General features: G+C 45.4%; 1 protein-coding gene across 1 annotated transcript in view; it reads left to right on the top strand.

Annotated features, from left to right (window-relative positions):
- The window catches only part of LOC126531407 (aldo-keto reductase family 1 member B1-like), a 30,519-nt gene that overhangs the window by 13,584 nt on the left and 881 nt on the right, over positions 1–16,054 (top strand). The window contains exons 3-8 of the mRNA XM_050178920.3: positions 2,007–2,123; positions 2,227–2,304; positions 9,277–9,393; positions 10,652–10,758; positions 14,152–14,233; positions 14,370–14,453. Coding sequence (XP_050034877.3) covers positions 2,007–2,123; positions 2,227–2,304; positions 9,277–9,393; positions 10,652–10,758; positions 14,152–14,233; positions 14,370–14,453 — 585 coding nt within the window. The remainder of the gene's footprint in view (positions 1–2,006; positions 2,124–2,226; positions 2,305–9,276; positions 9,394–10,651; positions 10,759–14,151; positions 14,234–14,369; positions 14,454–16,054) is intronic.

Raw genomic sequence — 16,054 nt, 5'->3', positions numbered from 1 at the left:
CATAACTTTTAAGGACGGGGAAGAATTCCTATGTGTTGCTAATGATACACTAGCCGAAATAAACAAGTTGAGCTTATTCAACTCATTAACTTATAATACTACCAAAACAAAAGGCGTGCTTTTTCAACCAAAAAACAAGAGGCATAGGATTGAGGGGCATCTCAGCATAGGTACTTCTTTCATAGACATAATACCATCGGTTAAAAGCTTAGGTGTCATATTCCAAGAGAATATGCTGTGGAAGGACCATGTTAACATTATTGCTAACAAACTTGCACGAGTTGTTGGAATACTAATAAGATTACGCTTCCTTTTACCATTAAGAGTGAAGCTCCTACTTCATAATTCTCATTTCTTATCTCATGTTAACTATTGTCCCCTCGTATGGGGCAACACGACTAGCAATAACATCAACATTCTATATTTATAGCAAAAGAGAGCCATTCGTGCAATTTCAAGCTCTTCATACGATGCGCATACTGATCCTGTTTTTTGTCAATTAAATATAGCGGCGATAAAATCGGTCTTCAAAACCACTTTGCTAAAACGCTTTTTATCAGAAAGAAAAGGTAGCTATAACTTTCTCGAGCACTTGTCAAGGCTAACATTAGATACAAGCAGTTTCAGTACACGTCACAGAGAAACTTGGCATATTTCGCAGTCAAGAATTAACTACGGGAATCAAATGCTGCGCCATGAACCAGCACCTCTACTTAACTCTCTTCTTTAATCGCCATACTTATTATCATTTCAATTAGGTGCCCAAACTTGCGACTTATATTGGCATTCACGTGAATGCTTATTGCTTTTCTTTGTGTTTTGTTCTGATGTACACGCATTCTAAGCTGTAATTGCACAGTGACTTGTTTAGTTTTGTATTTCTGTGAATGTTACCCGTAAATGAAAAGTGATTCATGTTTCTGCATATTGTTTTCCTGTTCCTGTGTAACAATTTTGACAAATTACTGTATCACTGTATGACTTGCATGACAATTACAATTTCTGCATTCATGTCAATTTTTCGCAGCAGTGCGAAATTATTTTGTATAAATAGTCCCATTTATCCACACATTGTTTATATTTATAGTTTTTCCAATACATCTGTTCATCTTGTATTTAGGCCCGCATTGCTACGTGGTGACAAAGAAACCAATAAGGGACACAAACCTAGGACACAAATAAGGTGTCCGCGTCGTGATAAAGGTTCACTACAATGTTATATTGTATTATGGTGCCGCACTACCAGATAAATAATTGGTGTCTCTTAATTATGGTACGCCTTTATGAGGTCATCACGGAATGCTTGACAAAATGCGGGTACATTGGCTGTGGTGTGCCGAAGACAGCATATGACAACGTATAATATGACCAATATGACCTGACGTTCGTCTGATGGCCGTATGCCTTGACCACATTCCTGGTCGTCCTCTAGGGGGTCGCCGAGTTTCTCATCGTAGGCGCAATGTATAGCAGACGGCCTCATTTGTGCTGATACAGCAATGGAATCTCTAACGAGCTTTAATGTAACGCAATGACTACACAACACGGAAGGATGTTCACATGGGGGAGTCGAGAAGGAGCGTCTATACGTCAACGTGCGTTTTTTCATGCGTTCGTGGGTTGCGGATCGCTTTGGCTGTGTCTGGTATTAAATGAAATTATATGGTATAACGTCGCTAAACTGCACACTGGGTTGTGAAGGGCGGCGACCACCTGGCTTCCTTAATCTTCGTCCAAAACACGGCACACAAGCCTTTCTTTTTTTTTTTTCATTTCTGCCGTCGTCGAAATGCGGCCACCGCGGCCGGAAGTCGGACCCGCGATCTCGTGCTCAAAGTAGAATGCTGTAGGTAATGGGCCACCGCGACGGGTGACGCCTCGCGTTAGTCATTAGGTGTTTCTTTCAGCAGTACGACAGCCAACACCTCTTTTAATTAGGCCTTACTTCTTGTCAGTCATAACATAGAGAAGGTGTAATGTGAAGCGTTTACATTATTTTTTTTCAGTGCTGGAACTCCTTTCATAGTAAACAAAAAGTTGTGGAGTGCTGCAAGATGAGTTTGCGGGCGCTAGGAGTTGATTATCTCGACCTCTACTTGATTCACTGGCCTTACGCGTACAAGGTAAGCGAGGGCAAATACAAGGCAAGAAACGTTTTACAGAAATTCTGCTGTATTTTAATTTTGCACCTGTCACGTTCTGTTGTTATCGCCTCACAATGTTCAGGAGGGTGGCGACCTGTTCCCAAAAGACCAAAATGGCGACATCCAGCTGGCCGACATTGATTACCTGGAGACCTGGGAGGTACGCTTGTTTTCTTTTAACCTGAGCTTTGACATAATACATGCAGTGGTTCGACCGACCGGTTTCAATCAAAAACTTCCTCTTCCGCCTTACGAGAAGAGGTTGTGAAACTGGTTAACCCGAAAAATAACTGGTTTCCGAACTAATATAATACAATCTGCTTCTGATTCTGAAGATACTATGCAGTTCGAAATGATGGGAAGTCAGTGGGCAGTGATGCGTGCGTAGCCATGCCATACGAACCTTGGCGCTAGCATACCTAAATCAGTGAAATAAGCTTTGGAAGAAATATAACTATGTCCCCTTGGATTGTAGAACCGACATTTCTTGTTCATTCTTACGCTGAACTCGGAGACAAATCACTTTTGTATCCTTATCCGCTGTTTGCTCTCCATCAGTGTGCTCGCATTGGGGAAACCGTAATGCTAGCAGTAATTTTGTGGAAGCCAAATGCATGCAGCAACACTTATCGCACATTTTTTGGAGCTGGTACAGTGAGAAGGTTTATTGAAATCCTCAAAATGACTAGCGTCGGAAAAAATTTAAGTAATTTAATTGAACGAACAATAAAGCATGTATGCCGCGTGCGCTATGAACACCGGAAAGAGCACACCATCGTGCTGCAGAAAGATATAAGTATAAGAGGAGAGGGTTCCCAACTGCGCCTCTGGGCGCACGAGCCAGGAATAGGAGCGGAGAGCCTGTTTGGTTGACCAAGTGTACTTAACCCGGACGTATGCGTAAATGAAGCAAATACTTCTCAAATGACCACCAAGATAACCCAAAAATGAAACGGTGGCGGAATACAGCAATAACGAAAGATAGAGTACTAGTTTGGGGCTACAATAAATACGAGGTGGCGCGAGGAAATTGAAAAACTGTAAAGGTGCCAGCGCTGACGTTTGCAAATGCAATTCTGTGCTGTAAATCAGAAATGTTGCCAGAGTTGGAGATTAACCAGAGGGTGGTAGGCCGAATGCTTTTGGGGGCCCACGGTAAAACTACAAATGTAGTTTACCAATGTCCAACGTCACATTGGCTGGGCTTCTTTTGAATCCAAAGATGCGCTGAGCAAGATTAGATTTGAAGAAAGACTAACGAACATGGAGGAAAAGAAATGGCTGGCTAAAGTACGCAAATATCTGCACCTCAAAAGCGTACAGGGTAATTGAAAGTGTAAATATACAACCAGGAGCCATAAAAAAAAGAAAAAGTGAGAAAAGCAGAGACGGTAAATTGGAAAAGGATGGAAACACGAAATACCCTGGCTCTTTAGAAAAACGGCAAGAAAGAAATCAGCAGAGAAAATTTGCACGGTAACCGAAAATTTAGTGCCGTGCTATTTGAGGCCTGAGTTTGCTGCCTGAGGAGAAACGCATGTCGCAGCAAATATGTACCACAGGAGGAGGAGTGTATGGGCTGCAAAGAAAGCCCTGGAGGGACTCCGCACATCGTAATGTGATGCCAAGATATTGGCACAGCGATGCCTGTAGTGTGTCCCCCTTGCGGAAGCGCTGTCATTCAAAGAACATGGAAGGATGAACTGGTCAGCAGTTGAGATAAGTAAGAGACGATATTATTGGTGGAACAAAAGCAGGAAAATTATTGATAGTACTGGAGTTATTCAAATGTAGGTAATTGGACGGTATAGGGATAGAGGTTTTAAATACTAAAGCTAAAATTGGAATCAGGTAGACAAAAGGCTAGATAGCGATAGGTGTAGTAAAACCTGATTAAATCAAGCAGGCTATGGGACTATTTGTCTCCGCCCCGTAGCATATAGGACGCCAACAAACGTCATCATCATCATCACTTTGAACCATTTTTGTTGTCACCGATATCCAATCATTATTTGCACATTTTGGTGTTAGAAGAAATAAGGTGTAATGGAGAACCAGTGCTGGTAGTTTCGAGCTCACACGTAGCGTCCCCTTGAGGACATCACACGCATTGCTAAGTCATACAAACAGAAGAAATAGTCCAGCGGTGGCACCGCGGGGGACGTGCAAGAACAGTGAAAAAAAAAACTTGGAGGTCGTCGTTATTCCTGCGTAGTTAATCGCCACTAGAAAACCATAACGTAGCCCCATCACTTCACTATTTTTCCTGATAACTACGAGCATGAGCGACAGCGACGTTAGACTCAGGCAGGCGTGATCGCTCGCCGTTTCAACTATTTCTAAAGCTTCTCTGGGAAAATGTCCGTGTGCATATTATTTTATTGATAGTGAGAATGGGAATGTTTCTATAGATCCAAAAGTTTATAGGTTTCCTTAGCACAAGCATACTTACAGCCGGCATTTCTTCGTGGGAGCGTGGGATGAGTAATATTAGTGCCAGCCGTAGCGTATAAATGCCCACTGGGTTTTCAGCGGTGCGTGATGTCTCTCACGGTGCCTGGTGGTAACACGAAAAGGAAGTAAATGACAATGCTGATTATACAATCTCACAGCAAGCATAAACGGTGAACACTTCGCGTTTACTGCAGAAATGGCGCATCGGCACTGTACCGATGCGTCGCCGCGACTGGCGACACCAACGTCGGTTATGCAGCTTCTATTCCAGGCAAAATGATGTGCGCTAGAGTAAAGTGACGGGTAATGTTCTTGTTGTTAAAGGCGATGTCCACAGTGAAACGTTCAGCACCGACGAGAGCATCGCTAAAAGGCAAACTCAGCTGCAGTGCATGACTGCCGACGGCGCACTGTGAATGGGCTCGGCCATGCTCGCACCGCAGCTGCCGGCGTCGTAAATATCGGGATGTTTTCGTCTTCGTGCGAAATTATAGTGAGGAGAGGATGAAGCGGCAACAAGGGTAACATAACATTGCTGCTTGGGGACGTCGGCGGTTCATTCCGAAGCGGCCGACAGCTACAGATTTGAAGTAAATCGGAAAAAAAAGGCATATATAGCGACGATATTGGGGGCGAGCAATCAGTTGCGGTGAGGGTGAGGCCGGGAGGCTGCCGGTGACGCCAGAGCCTATCGCTGAATTGCCATGTCGCTGTGTCACAGGGAGATATCGCAGGGAGGTCATAGAGGGGTGATCCTCTGTGTGGCAGGCAGATCTTGCCATTCTTCAGCAAGACCGCCATCTGCCGGCGATCTGCGAACTTCAAGCAGCGTGCGGCAAGTCTCCGTGTCGCGAACGGGAACGAGTTTTCAATTCCTTTGCCGTAGACACTATGAGTGGCTGCAATGAAATCAACGTCACTCTGCTTACGAAGTAACTGTCACTATTTGCGTCTGCAATATGTAGGAATGGAACAAGTGATCGCTTACTTGAAGTCCGAGGGCGTTTATAGCTTAGTTTCACTCGTAAAATGTGTTGCGCTTAAACCCTGAACCGCCGTTGTCAGCTGTCGTTTCCTCAAACTATAAAAATATTGACTGTAATCAATCCACGCCCCTTTCGAGTTATTTTGCATCAAGGAGCTTTTACAGTGAGTCGATTGTTCTGACACTGTACCAGAACAGGATAACCGCTATATACGCTTTCAGCTGCTGGTGCATGGCTCTTATGAAGTTTTCTGAAAAAAAATAAGAAAGAAAACCTGCTAAGGGGTTTTTCACAAGTTCATTCTGAATGATCGTAGCCTCTTCCCTGTTTAGAATATTCGCACTGAGACAAACGAAAAAAGAAAAAGATAGGCCAACCTCCCTTAGGTTACAATTTCGTAAAACGTAAAAACTACGTGCTCCCTGCGGGCGGGCATTCGTTTGGGCGACTAAAGGTTTCGGCGCTTCCTCACTTACGGCGCTGAAGGCTATTTTTCACCAACATTCCCTGGGCAGCGCCAGTTTGCTAAAGCGCAGAATGCAATTGATCAGTTTATTAGCCTCTTTCAGATGGTTTCTCGCATTGCAATAAAAGCCTCCAATTTGCTGCACTATTAAACTGCGGGATAATGACAGCACTGTCATCATCATCATCATCATCAGCCTAGTTACGCCCACTGCAGGGCAAAGGCCTCTCCCATACTTCTCCAAATACCCCGGTCATGTACTAATTGTGGCCATGTTGTCCCTGCAAACGTCTTAATGTCATCTGCCCACCTAACTTTCTGCCGCCCCCTGCTACGCTTCCCTTCCCTTGGAATCCAGTCCGTAGCTCTTAGTGACCATCGGTTCTCTTCCCTCCTCATTACATGTCCGGCCCATGCCCATTTCTTTTTCTTGATTTCAACTAAGATGTCGTTTACCCGCGTTTGTTGCCTCACCCAATCTGCTCTTTTCTTATCCCTTAGCGTTACACCCATCATTCTTCTTTCCATAGCTCGTTGCGTCGTCCTCAATTTCAGCAGAACCCTTTTCGTAAGCCTCCAGGTTTCTGCCCCATATGTGAGTACTGGTAACACACAGCTGTTGTACACTTTCCTTTTGAGGGATAGTGGCAACCTACTGTTCATGATTTGAGAATGCCTGCCAAACGCACCCCAACCCATTCTTATTCTTCTGGTTATTTCAGTCTCATGATCCGGATCCGTGGTCACTACCTGCCCTAAGTAGATGTATTCCCTTACCACTTCCAGTGTTTCGCTACCTATCGTAAACTGCTGTTCTCTTCCGAGACTGTTAAACAGTACTTTAGTTTTCTGCAGATTAATTTTCAGACCCACCCTTCTGCTTTGCCTCTCCAGGTCAGTGAGCATGCATTGCAATTGGTCTCCTGAGTTACTAAGCAAGGCAATATCATCAGCGAATCGCAAGTTGCTAAGGTATTCTCCATCAACTTTTATCCCCAATTCTTCCCACTCCAGGCCTCTGAATACCTCCTGTAAACATGCTGTGAATAGCATTGGAGATATCGTATCTCCCTGTCTGACGCCTTTCTTTATAGGGATTTTGTTGCTTTCTTTGTGGAGGACTACGGTGGCTGTGGAGCCGCTATAGATATCTTCCAGTATTTTTACATATGGCTCATCTACACCCTGATTCCGTAATGCCTCCATGACTGCTGAGGTTTCGACTGAATCAAACGCTTTCTCGTAATCAATGAAAGCTATATATAAGGGTTGGTTATATTCTGCACATTTCTCTATCACTTGATTGATAGTGTGAATATGGTCTATTGTTGAGTAGCCTTTACGGAATCCTGCCTGGTCCTTTGGTTGACAGAAGTCTAAGGTGTTCCTGATTCTATTTGCGATTACCTTAGTAAATACTTTGTAGGCAACGGACAGTAAGCTGATCGGTCTATAATTTTTCAAGTCTTTGGCGTCCCCTTTCTTATGGATTAGGATTATGTTAGCGTTCTTCCAAGATTCCGGTACGCTCGAGATTATGAGGCATTGCGTATACAGGGTGGCCAGTTTCTCTAGAACAATCTGACCACCATCCTTCAACAAATCTGCTGTTACCTGATCCTCCCCAGCTGCCTTCCCCCTTTGCATAGCTCCTAAGGCTTTCTTTACTTCTTCTGGCGTTACCTGTGAGATTTCGAATTCCTCTAGGCTATTCTCTCTTCCACTATCGTCGTGGGTGCCACTGGTACTGTATAAATCTCTATAGAACTCCTCAGCCACTTGAACTATCTCATCCATATTAGTAACGATATTGCCGGCTTTGTCTCTTAACGCACACATCTGATTCTTGCCTATTCTTAGTTTCTTCTTCACTGTTTTTAGGCTTCCTCCGTTCCTGAGAGCCTGTTCAATTCTATCCATATTATAGTTCCTGATGTCAGCTGTCTTACGCTTGTTGATTAACTTAGAAAGTTCTGCCAGTTCTATTCTAGCTGTAGGATTAGAGGCTTTCATACATTGGCGTTTCTTGATCAGATCTTTCGTCTCCTGCGATAGCTTACTGGTTTCCTGTCTAACGGCCTTACCACCGACTTCTATTGCGCACTCCTTAATGATGCCCATGAGGTTGTCGTTCATTGCTTCAACACTAAGGTCCTCTTCCTGAGTTAAAGCCGAATACCTGTTCTGTAGTTTGATCCGGAATTCCTCTAGTTTTCCTCTTACCGCTAACTCATTGATTGGCTTCTTGTGTACCAGTTTCTTTCGTTCCCTCCTCAAGTCTAGGCTAATTCGAGTTCTTACCATCCTGTGGTCACTGCAGCGTACCTTGCCGAGCACGTCTACATCTTGAATGATGCCAGGGTTCGCGCAGAGTATGAAGTCGATTTCATTTCTAGTCTCACCATTCGGGCTCCTCCACGTCCACTTTCGGCTAACCCGCTTGCGGAAAAAGGTATTCATTATCCGCATATTATTCTGTTCTGCAAACTCTACTAATAATTCTCCTCTGCTATTCCTAGAGCCTATGCCATATTCCCCCACTGACTTGTCTCCAGCCTGCTTCTTGCCTACCCTGGCATTGAAGTCGCCCATCAGTATAGTGTATTTTGTTTTGACTTTACTCATCGCCGATTCTACGTCTTCATAAATGCTTTCGACTTCCTGGTCATCATGACTAGATGTAGGAGCGTAGACCTGTACAACCTTCATTTTGTAACTCTTATTAAGTTTCACAACAAGACATGCCACCCTCTCGTTAATGCTATAGAATTCCTGTATGTTACCAGCTATTTCCTTATTAATCAGGAATCCGACTCCTAGTTCTCGTCTCTCCGCTAAGCCCCGGTAACACAGTACATGCCCGCTTTTTAGCACTGTATATGCTTCTTTTGTCCTCCTAACCTCACTGAGCCCTATTATATCCCATTTACTACCCTTTAATTCCTCCAATAACACTGCTAGACTCGCCTCACTAGATAGCGTTCTAACGTTAAACGTTGCCAGGTTCAGATTCCAATGGCGGCCTGTCCGGACAGCACTGTATAAGGCTGCTAATACCGAAATCGAAGCAGTGTATGTGTGCATATTGGCACCATACATAGACCGCTTCGATATTTTGCATAATATGCTGCGAACAGAGCACGTTTTGTGTGTGAATGTTTAAAAAAAGTCTTAAGCTTGCAAAGCCAGATCATACATAAGCCAAAACCCGTCGTTTTGTCTCCAGGGCATGGAAGAATGCAAGAGGAACGGCTTGGTGCGCTCCATCGGCGTGTCCAACTTCAACTCGGAACAAATAACTCGCCTCGTCAAGTCGTGCCAGATAAAGCCAGTGATTAACCAGGCAAGCTTATGGTTAAAATGTGATAGCACAAGAGCGAATAATAAAAAGTTCGTTGGCGTATGCCAATCTGAGGTACTGACACGGTAAAGACGTCGAAACTGTATACTGAAGATTTCACACCCTTCAGAAACACTGTAGGTTTCGGGCTAGTGCTTTTTGTGATGATTCATCACCGCCGCCGCGGGCGCGATCTAACCGACAGCCCTGTCATACGGTCACTCCTGCCAGACAGACTGCGATAACGACTGCTCTCATATCAGCGCAGATGTACATAACTCCAGGAAGACCTCTATAAGTGGAGTCGGTAAGACACGACGTTAGAGACCAAAATTTGAGTACTGACTAAAAAATAAAAAGAAGAAAAAAGAAGAAAACTCGCACAAAGATATCAATTCGCAGAAGACCTACGGAAGGTTGCATCTATTTGATAAGAAATTATAATTACGCTTATAAAAAAATTTGGGACCTCGACGGACGTTACGTTGCTGATTGATATCGACCAGGCCGTCGCACGCCGGCCTTCATCGCCGCATGAAAACATGAAAACGGCTGCGCAAATCCCCTTAGCAGCTTAGCTGTAAAAAAGCAGCCAGGCCGCCATGTTTGTGTGCTAATATACAGGCATATTTTAGTGGGGCCGTACTAATAACGTGCATCGTCCAGGGATAGTTCACGAACAAAATAGTAGCCGTGCCTCTATGTTTCACGCTATGTTATTGCGTTAGCTAGTCTGTCAGGTCAAATCCGGCCACCTTCAGCAGCATATTTTCTGCGAATTTTCGTCATCATGTAAAGCGTTGCCGGTAGCGACACGTCCAAAATCCGTTCGGTGAGGTAGCTGCATTCCGTGACAGTCCGGTGTTCAAGATCATAGGGTCAGTGAGTTGAAATTACTTCAAATTACTTGTCTGCTATCGCGTCAGCGCCACTGCAGTAGTGCATGACGTGACGGGTCGATGACATTCTGGCTTAACGTAACTGTGCATTGATCGACACAGCTGTATGAAAGGCGACGGGAACCGTGCCGTGATGTCTCAATGGCTATAACGTTCTGGCGCTGGGCAAGAGGTCGCGGGTTCGATTTCCGTCCGCGGCACCCGCATCTCGATGGGGGCAGAGTGCAGGAACACAAATGCGTGGTGAATTGGTGACGCTGTCACCGTGACATTGAGCTTAATTTGCCTGCGAATAAACGCCAGTAAAGTCGCGGGCATCGCAATGTTACTCACTAGCTCTCACGTGTTTTTTCACGGCGCAGGTCGAGTGCCATCCTTACCTGCCGCAGAAGAAGCTCATTGCCCTGTGTGCAGACTTTCAAATCAAAACTACTGCGTACAGCCCGCTGGGTTCACCTGACCGGCCTTGGTATGCGTTATTGTAATACTTCTTTCTCTTTGTTTGAGTGTGTTGTTCATCTTTCTCCAATTGTAGGCACCACAGTTGTCGTATCCGTGATTGCCTTTTGAGCATCTATGACGTGTACATCCATCATGAAAGGTCACGGGGTTTTCTAGCGTCACTGAAATCGCGCCGCCTATATAGTCGCATATATTCAACTTGTAGGTCCTCTTTTTCATATGCAGCATCAGTTCCACTCTTGGACATAGTCTACAGTGCTTATTTGATTCTAGAGTATACAGAGTTTGAAAAGCGCCCCATTTTGTCGCGTAACAGAAAATCGGCAAATAAGCGAACTTTACGCGCGTTCGGATCGTGCATTCTAGTTCGAATAAAATTGGGTTGCACTTGGAAAACGGAAACGTGAGCGACGTTTCCAGATTAAAACGAGTCCTGCAATATTATCGCTTAGGATTTACCATTTATTTCTGTGTGCCGCTTTACCAAGGACGCCTTTTGCCAACAATATCTCGCAAAGTCAAGAACATCTCTCTCTATATCGTCCATTAGTTAAAACGGCAGAACTACACAAAGGTAATGTATTTTAATCTGCCTGGATAGCCCAGCGGCTATGGCATGGCGCTCCTGAGAGGTTTCAGTGCCGATCGTGATGGTGGCATTCAGATGGCGCCGGAATGCCAAAACTCTCGTGTGCTTAGACTTAAGCGCACGTTAAAGAATGGCAGATCAGAATTAATCCGCGGTGTTCACTACGGCGTGCCTCATAGTCGGGCTGTGCTTTTGGCACTTAAAACTTGAGAATCATCATGTTCAGCACTGCCTATTTGGACGTTACTTTTTAATATAATAGAATTCGTTTATACATTATCATCATTAATGTCCTTGTCGTCTTACTGCAAGATGCTCCCGTCTGGTGCTGGCCAAGCCCAGCTCCATGTCCGAAAATGTTCCAATATCGTCGCACAGCTAATATTTCATCAGCCGCAGCTGCGTCTCCCTTGCCTTGGCACACATTCAGTCGCCTTATTGGGCTGCAGGTTGTCTGTTGCATCCATTGCACAATTTAAACAACTCTCCTTCCTTCTGGTAATATTAATTATAATATTATCCACATGTCTTCACTCTGACGTTTAAGGGACCTACTTTGCCGTGGTTTGACATGGCTGGGTGCTGTGTCGCCGACTAAAGTTGGCCGGATCTGGAAGGATAATATTAACGCGAGCTCATCTCGGGGACTGTAATCAAATGTGGTCACTTGGGAAGCCGATCCTCATCCCAACACACGATATGTGCTTTCGCAATCCTGGAGGAAGTGCAATGAAAGCTAGACGCGGGTGAGCCGTTCCTGATAATGCTGTTGCTTAAGGACACTGGGGGCCTAGCTTCTTTGTTTCATTATCAGTGTTTTGTGTCGGTATCCCGCCGCGTGGGCGTAGCGCGGGATATCTCGCACAGCTGAGGTGTGAAGAGGAAAGTCACGAAAAGCAGCTATCATATTAGCGTAGAGCTGTTTCTAGTGGAAGCACTTGCACAGTTCTGGTAATTTATGCGTAATGAATGGTGCGGGCATAGGTCAGTGTACCACTAAAGGAAATTTACCAACGTCTCGATGGGGAATCGCAGTTGGTCATGTCTTTGCAAGAGGTGCTGACGCGTTTATGTAAGCATTACTTTTCACCCGGGACCCGATAACATTAATGCTATTCAAATGTTTTTATTCCGACCTCCTGCCGTCAGATTTACGTAACCACCTACGCAAGCCTGGGGCGGTGACCTGTAACGTTGTTTTCACAGGCCAATGAAGCGTTTTCCTCGTTTATAGACCAGCTTTCAAAGCGAATAGCATTGCCTTCTTTCACAGTTATGATGCGAAAGCGTCAAATGGCCCATTGAGCGAAAAAGCTGGCATCTGTCATGTGTCGGAGGGAAATGGCACTTAATTTTTTATTGGCTGGGACGCCACGTCGCAAGCGCTTCTTGATAGAGCAGAGCGGCCGAAAGGGTACACCTGCTGCCGCGCTGGCACGCCAGGGGTTACGTGAGGGGAGAGGGCATTGTCGCGACGCCATGTCACCCTCACTCTTGCTCTCGGAAGCCTGTACTATGCCCGCCTTCCTTGACCACGCAAGCTCTCGTTTGTGTTTTGGCTGCGCCTCTGTAAGGTCTAATCGAAACGCGCCGAGCGTTTCAATGCGCTCGCTTGAACGCGACGACTTTATAACTCGATGGACCACTCAGTGCCATTTAATTGGACATTAATCCTTTTGCATTCACAACTCATAACTGTTGAGTTGTCCTAGGATTTTTTTTTTTGTCTAACTGATTGACAAGAAGCGAGGAGTATACAGAAGTGCAGAAGATCTTGATGGGACCGGGCTATAGCGCAGTGGAAGTAGATAGCTGGATGAGGAGGCTAGTGCCGGCGTCGGCAATTCCCCGTTTCTCATTGCTAAGCTTTCGCTGGCCGGTAGAAAGTCGTGGCGGCGTGCAACGGAAGGATAAAAATGGTTTTTAAACGGATCCTCAGCAAATAAAAATTGACAGAACGATGACGTCATTCTGACACGCAATTTTTTTTTTTTTATTATACGCATATAAACCCACTATTCCCGGCATCTCTGAGTAGCCAGTTTCATAGCGATCGGCGGGCAGGCACCTTGTCCAGCTTTTTTTTTTCTTCGTTTTGTTCGCCATATTAATGCATCTTTAAAGCGTAGACGTCACTTTGACGTGTGCGTTTTCGCAGTTTTGTACCGTCGCCTTACGGACAGGCGAAATGGGCGCAACCCGCGAACTTCTGACCAATAGTGGTGGGCTGACAGCGGAAACAAAGGCGTAGAATCGGAAACATGTATTTTTTTTTCTCAAATCACGCATAATCAGTGTGTGCACGTCATATTAGATGAAGAGTTTTGGCTGTTTTCCCGAATTCGCGTGACGGACAAACGCAGTGGGTGTGGCCCGAAAAATTTGGAACCAATTATGGAGACCTGATTGCAGAAATGAAATGGAAAAGTTTGAAATATCTTTACGTTATAGTGATCATGCTTCTCAGAGCTTACAATCGTACTTCCATATTTTTACTTTCAGAAACCTGGTCATATGTAACTGTGTGGCATACACATACTTCAGCGCTGCTCACTGGCGCAGTCGCTAACCGTGAACTTTTATTCCTTAAAGCGCGCTAAATCATTGAGCAGAACATGCTCTGCTCTATAGGATTCAGCGCTGTTTAAGAAACAGCATAACCCATCTGTTTTTTTTTTCATTCCCTTAATTATTGCATAGTACGACTCCTTGCTCATTCGCTACGCTATTGGCCTTCACTTTAGTTCCGGGCTTATTGATTTACGCTTCCTGCATTCATTGGCGATGAATTAACAAGATGCATTCTTACAGGGCACCCAAAGGGGAGAAGACTTTGATGGAAGACGAGACGGTGAAGGCGATCGCCAAAAAGCATGGCGTTACGGCGGCTCAGGTTTGTGGAGACAGCATGGCATTGATTGGACCTCTCAGAACTCATAAACTGCCCCTTTTTCCTTGGATTTTGATGCCGCTGTGACGCTTAAATGCGCAACTACGTGCAATAACGGGCTCTCTTCATGCTTTCGCAGGTGCTTATCCGCTATCCAATCGAACGCGGTCTCATCAGCATCCCAAAAAGTTCAAACAAGGGAAGAATCGCGGAGAACTTCAAGGTTAGTATGCTAATATGTCGCATACATTGCAGCCTGCCATTGAAACGTTCCGATATTTGGTATTTCGCTGATTAGCGTGTATTAGAGGAATGCTGACACTAGCTTAAATAAAGGGATCACAGTCACTTTGTCTGTGCGAGAGGAAAAATATTTAATCAGAAGCTCCGGATCAAGAACTTTCCCCAAAGATTCCCTCCCAAAAGATCGTTTTTCTTTATATATGTATGGTACCCGATGTACCTGAGATGGGAGGTACGTTTCTCTTATGTGATAAAGGTGTATGATCATTATAATGGGCTTAATGAATACTTTAGAACGCACCGAATTGGCAAATTTTGAAATAGATTAACTAACGTGTTTACCAGGGCTAAAGATTTTGTGTTTTAGAAAATTACCTTCGAACGAACGAGAAGTCTGCGGCGCCACCAGCTGAGCAAATCGCCGTAACGGACGGACGGACGGACGGAAAAAACTTTAATGGAAAAAGGACCTGCGAGGTTGCCAGCCCGGGCTCAGGCCACCCGGGCATTGTGTGCGGTGAGGCATAGCCTTTCCACCGCTGCCCGGGCCCGCTGGATAGCCCATAATTGGTCGTTTAGTTCTGAGCTAGTCAGAGCGCTTAGCCATCGCTCCTCGAGAAGGTCCGGTTCTATGTTGTCCTCTACGTATACTGAACTGATCTGTGTGCACTTCCACAAGATGTGTGCCATGTCTGCGTGTTCGTGTTTGCAGAGCTTGCAGCTAGCGTCTGGATATTGTGTTGAATTTATTCTGTTTAAGTGTACTGGGTTTCGGAACGTTCTGGTTTGCAATCTTCTCCAATCTGTTTCTTGAGACCTGTTGAGTTGTTTGTGGGGTTGTGGGTATACTTCTCTTTGTTTCGTGTAGTGTGTCAGTATGTCGTGGTACGTGACCAGTCTGTCCCTGTCGTCTTTTATCGCTTCTTCTTCGTCGTCGTCGTCGCCTCCTCCGTCTTCTCCATCGCCTCCGCCGCAGTCCTTCCCCCTTCCCCGGGGGTTGCGGGGTGTTGGGCCGTCACTGGCCGGGCCGCGGTGGGTTAGTTTTCGCGCGACTCGGTGGGCCTTCTCGTTGAGGTTGGGAGGGGCACTCATGGTAACTTCTCCCATATGTGCCGGGATCCATTTGAGGTATTTGGGTGTAATTGTGCCGTTCCTAAAGTCTTCTGCTCTGTGGCTCAGGATTTTGGCCGCCTCGGTGGAGACCCAGCCCTTTGTGAAATTCCTAATAGCCGTCTTGGAGTCGCTGATTATTGTTCTGTATTGTTGCCGACCGCTGATTATAGCCAATGCGATTGCCGTTTCTTCCGCTGCCCCCGACGATCTAGTCCTTACGGAGCCCGCAGTCACGGTCTTTCCTTTCGTGCATACGACCGCCATTGCGAAGAGACGCACAACGTAGCAATTACTGGTCGATAGAATGACATTTTCGATCATGGAATATCAGGTAATTCAACATCATACTGAGACATTTAATTTGTTTATTCACATTTCTTTGCCTGCATGATAACAGCTTTAGCGACGTTATTACATTCGGTGGCCCCATATTTATGAAACTGCCAGGGGGACCACCAGAGGGACCAG

The sequence above is a fragment of the Dermacentor andersoni genome, chromosome 5 (genome assembly GCF_023375885.2).
Source record: "Dermacentor andersoni chromosome 5, qqDerAnde1_hic_scaffold, whole genome shotgun sequence".
NCBI lineage: Eukaryota > Metazoa > Arthropoda > Arachnida > Ixodida > Ixodidae > Dermacentor > Dermacentor andersoni.
Note: the sequence above shows the minus strand (reverse complement) of the source record. Positions and strands in the feature narration are given on the sequence as shown.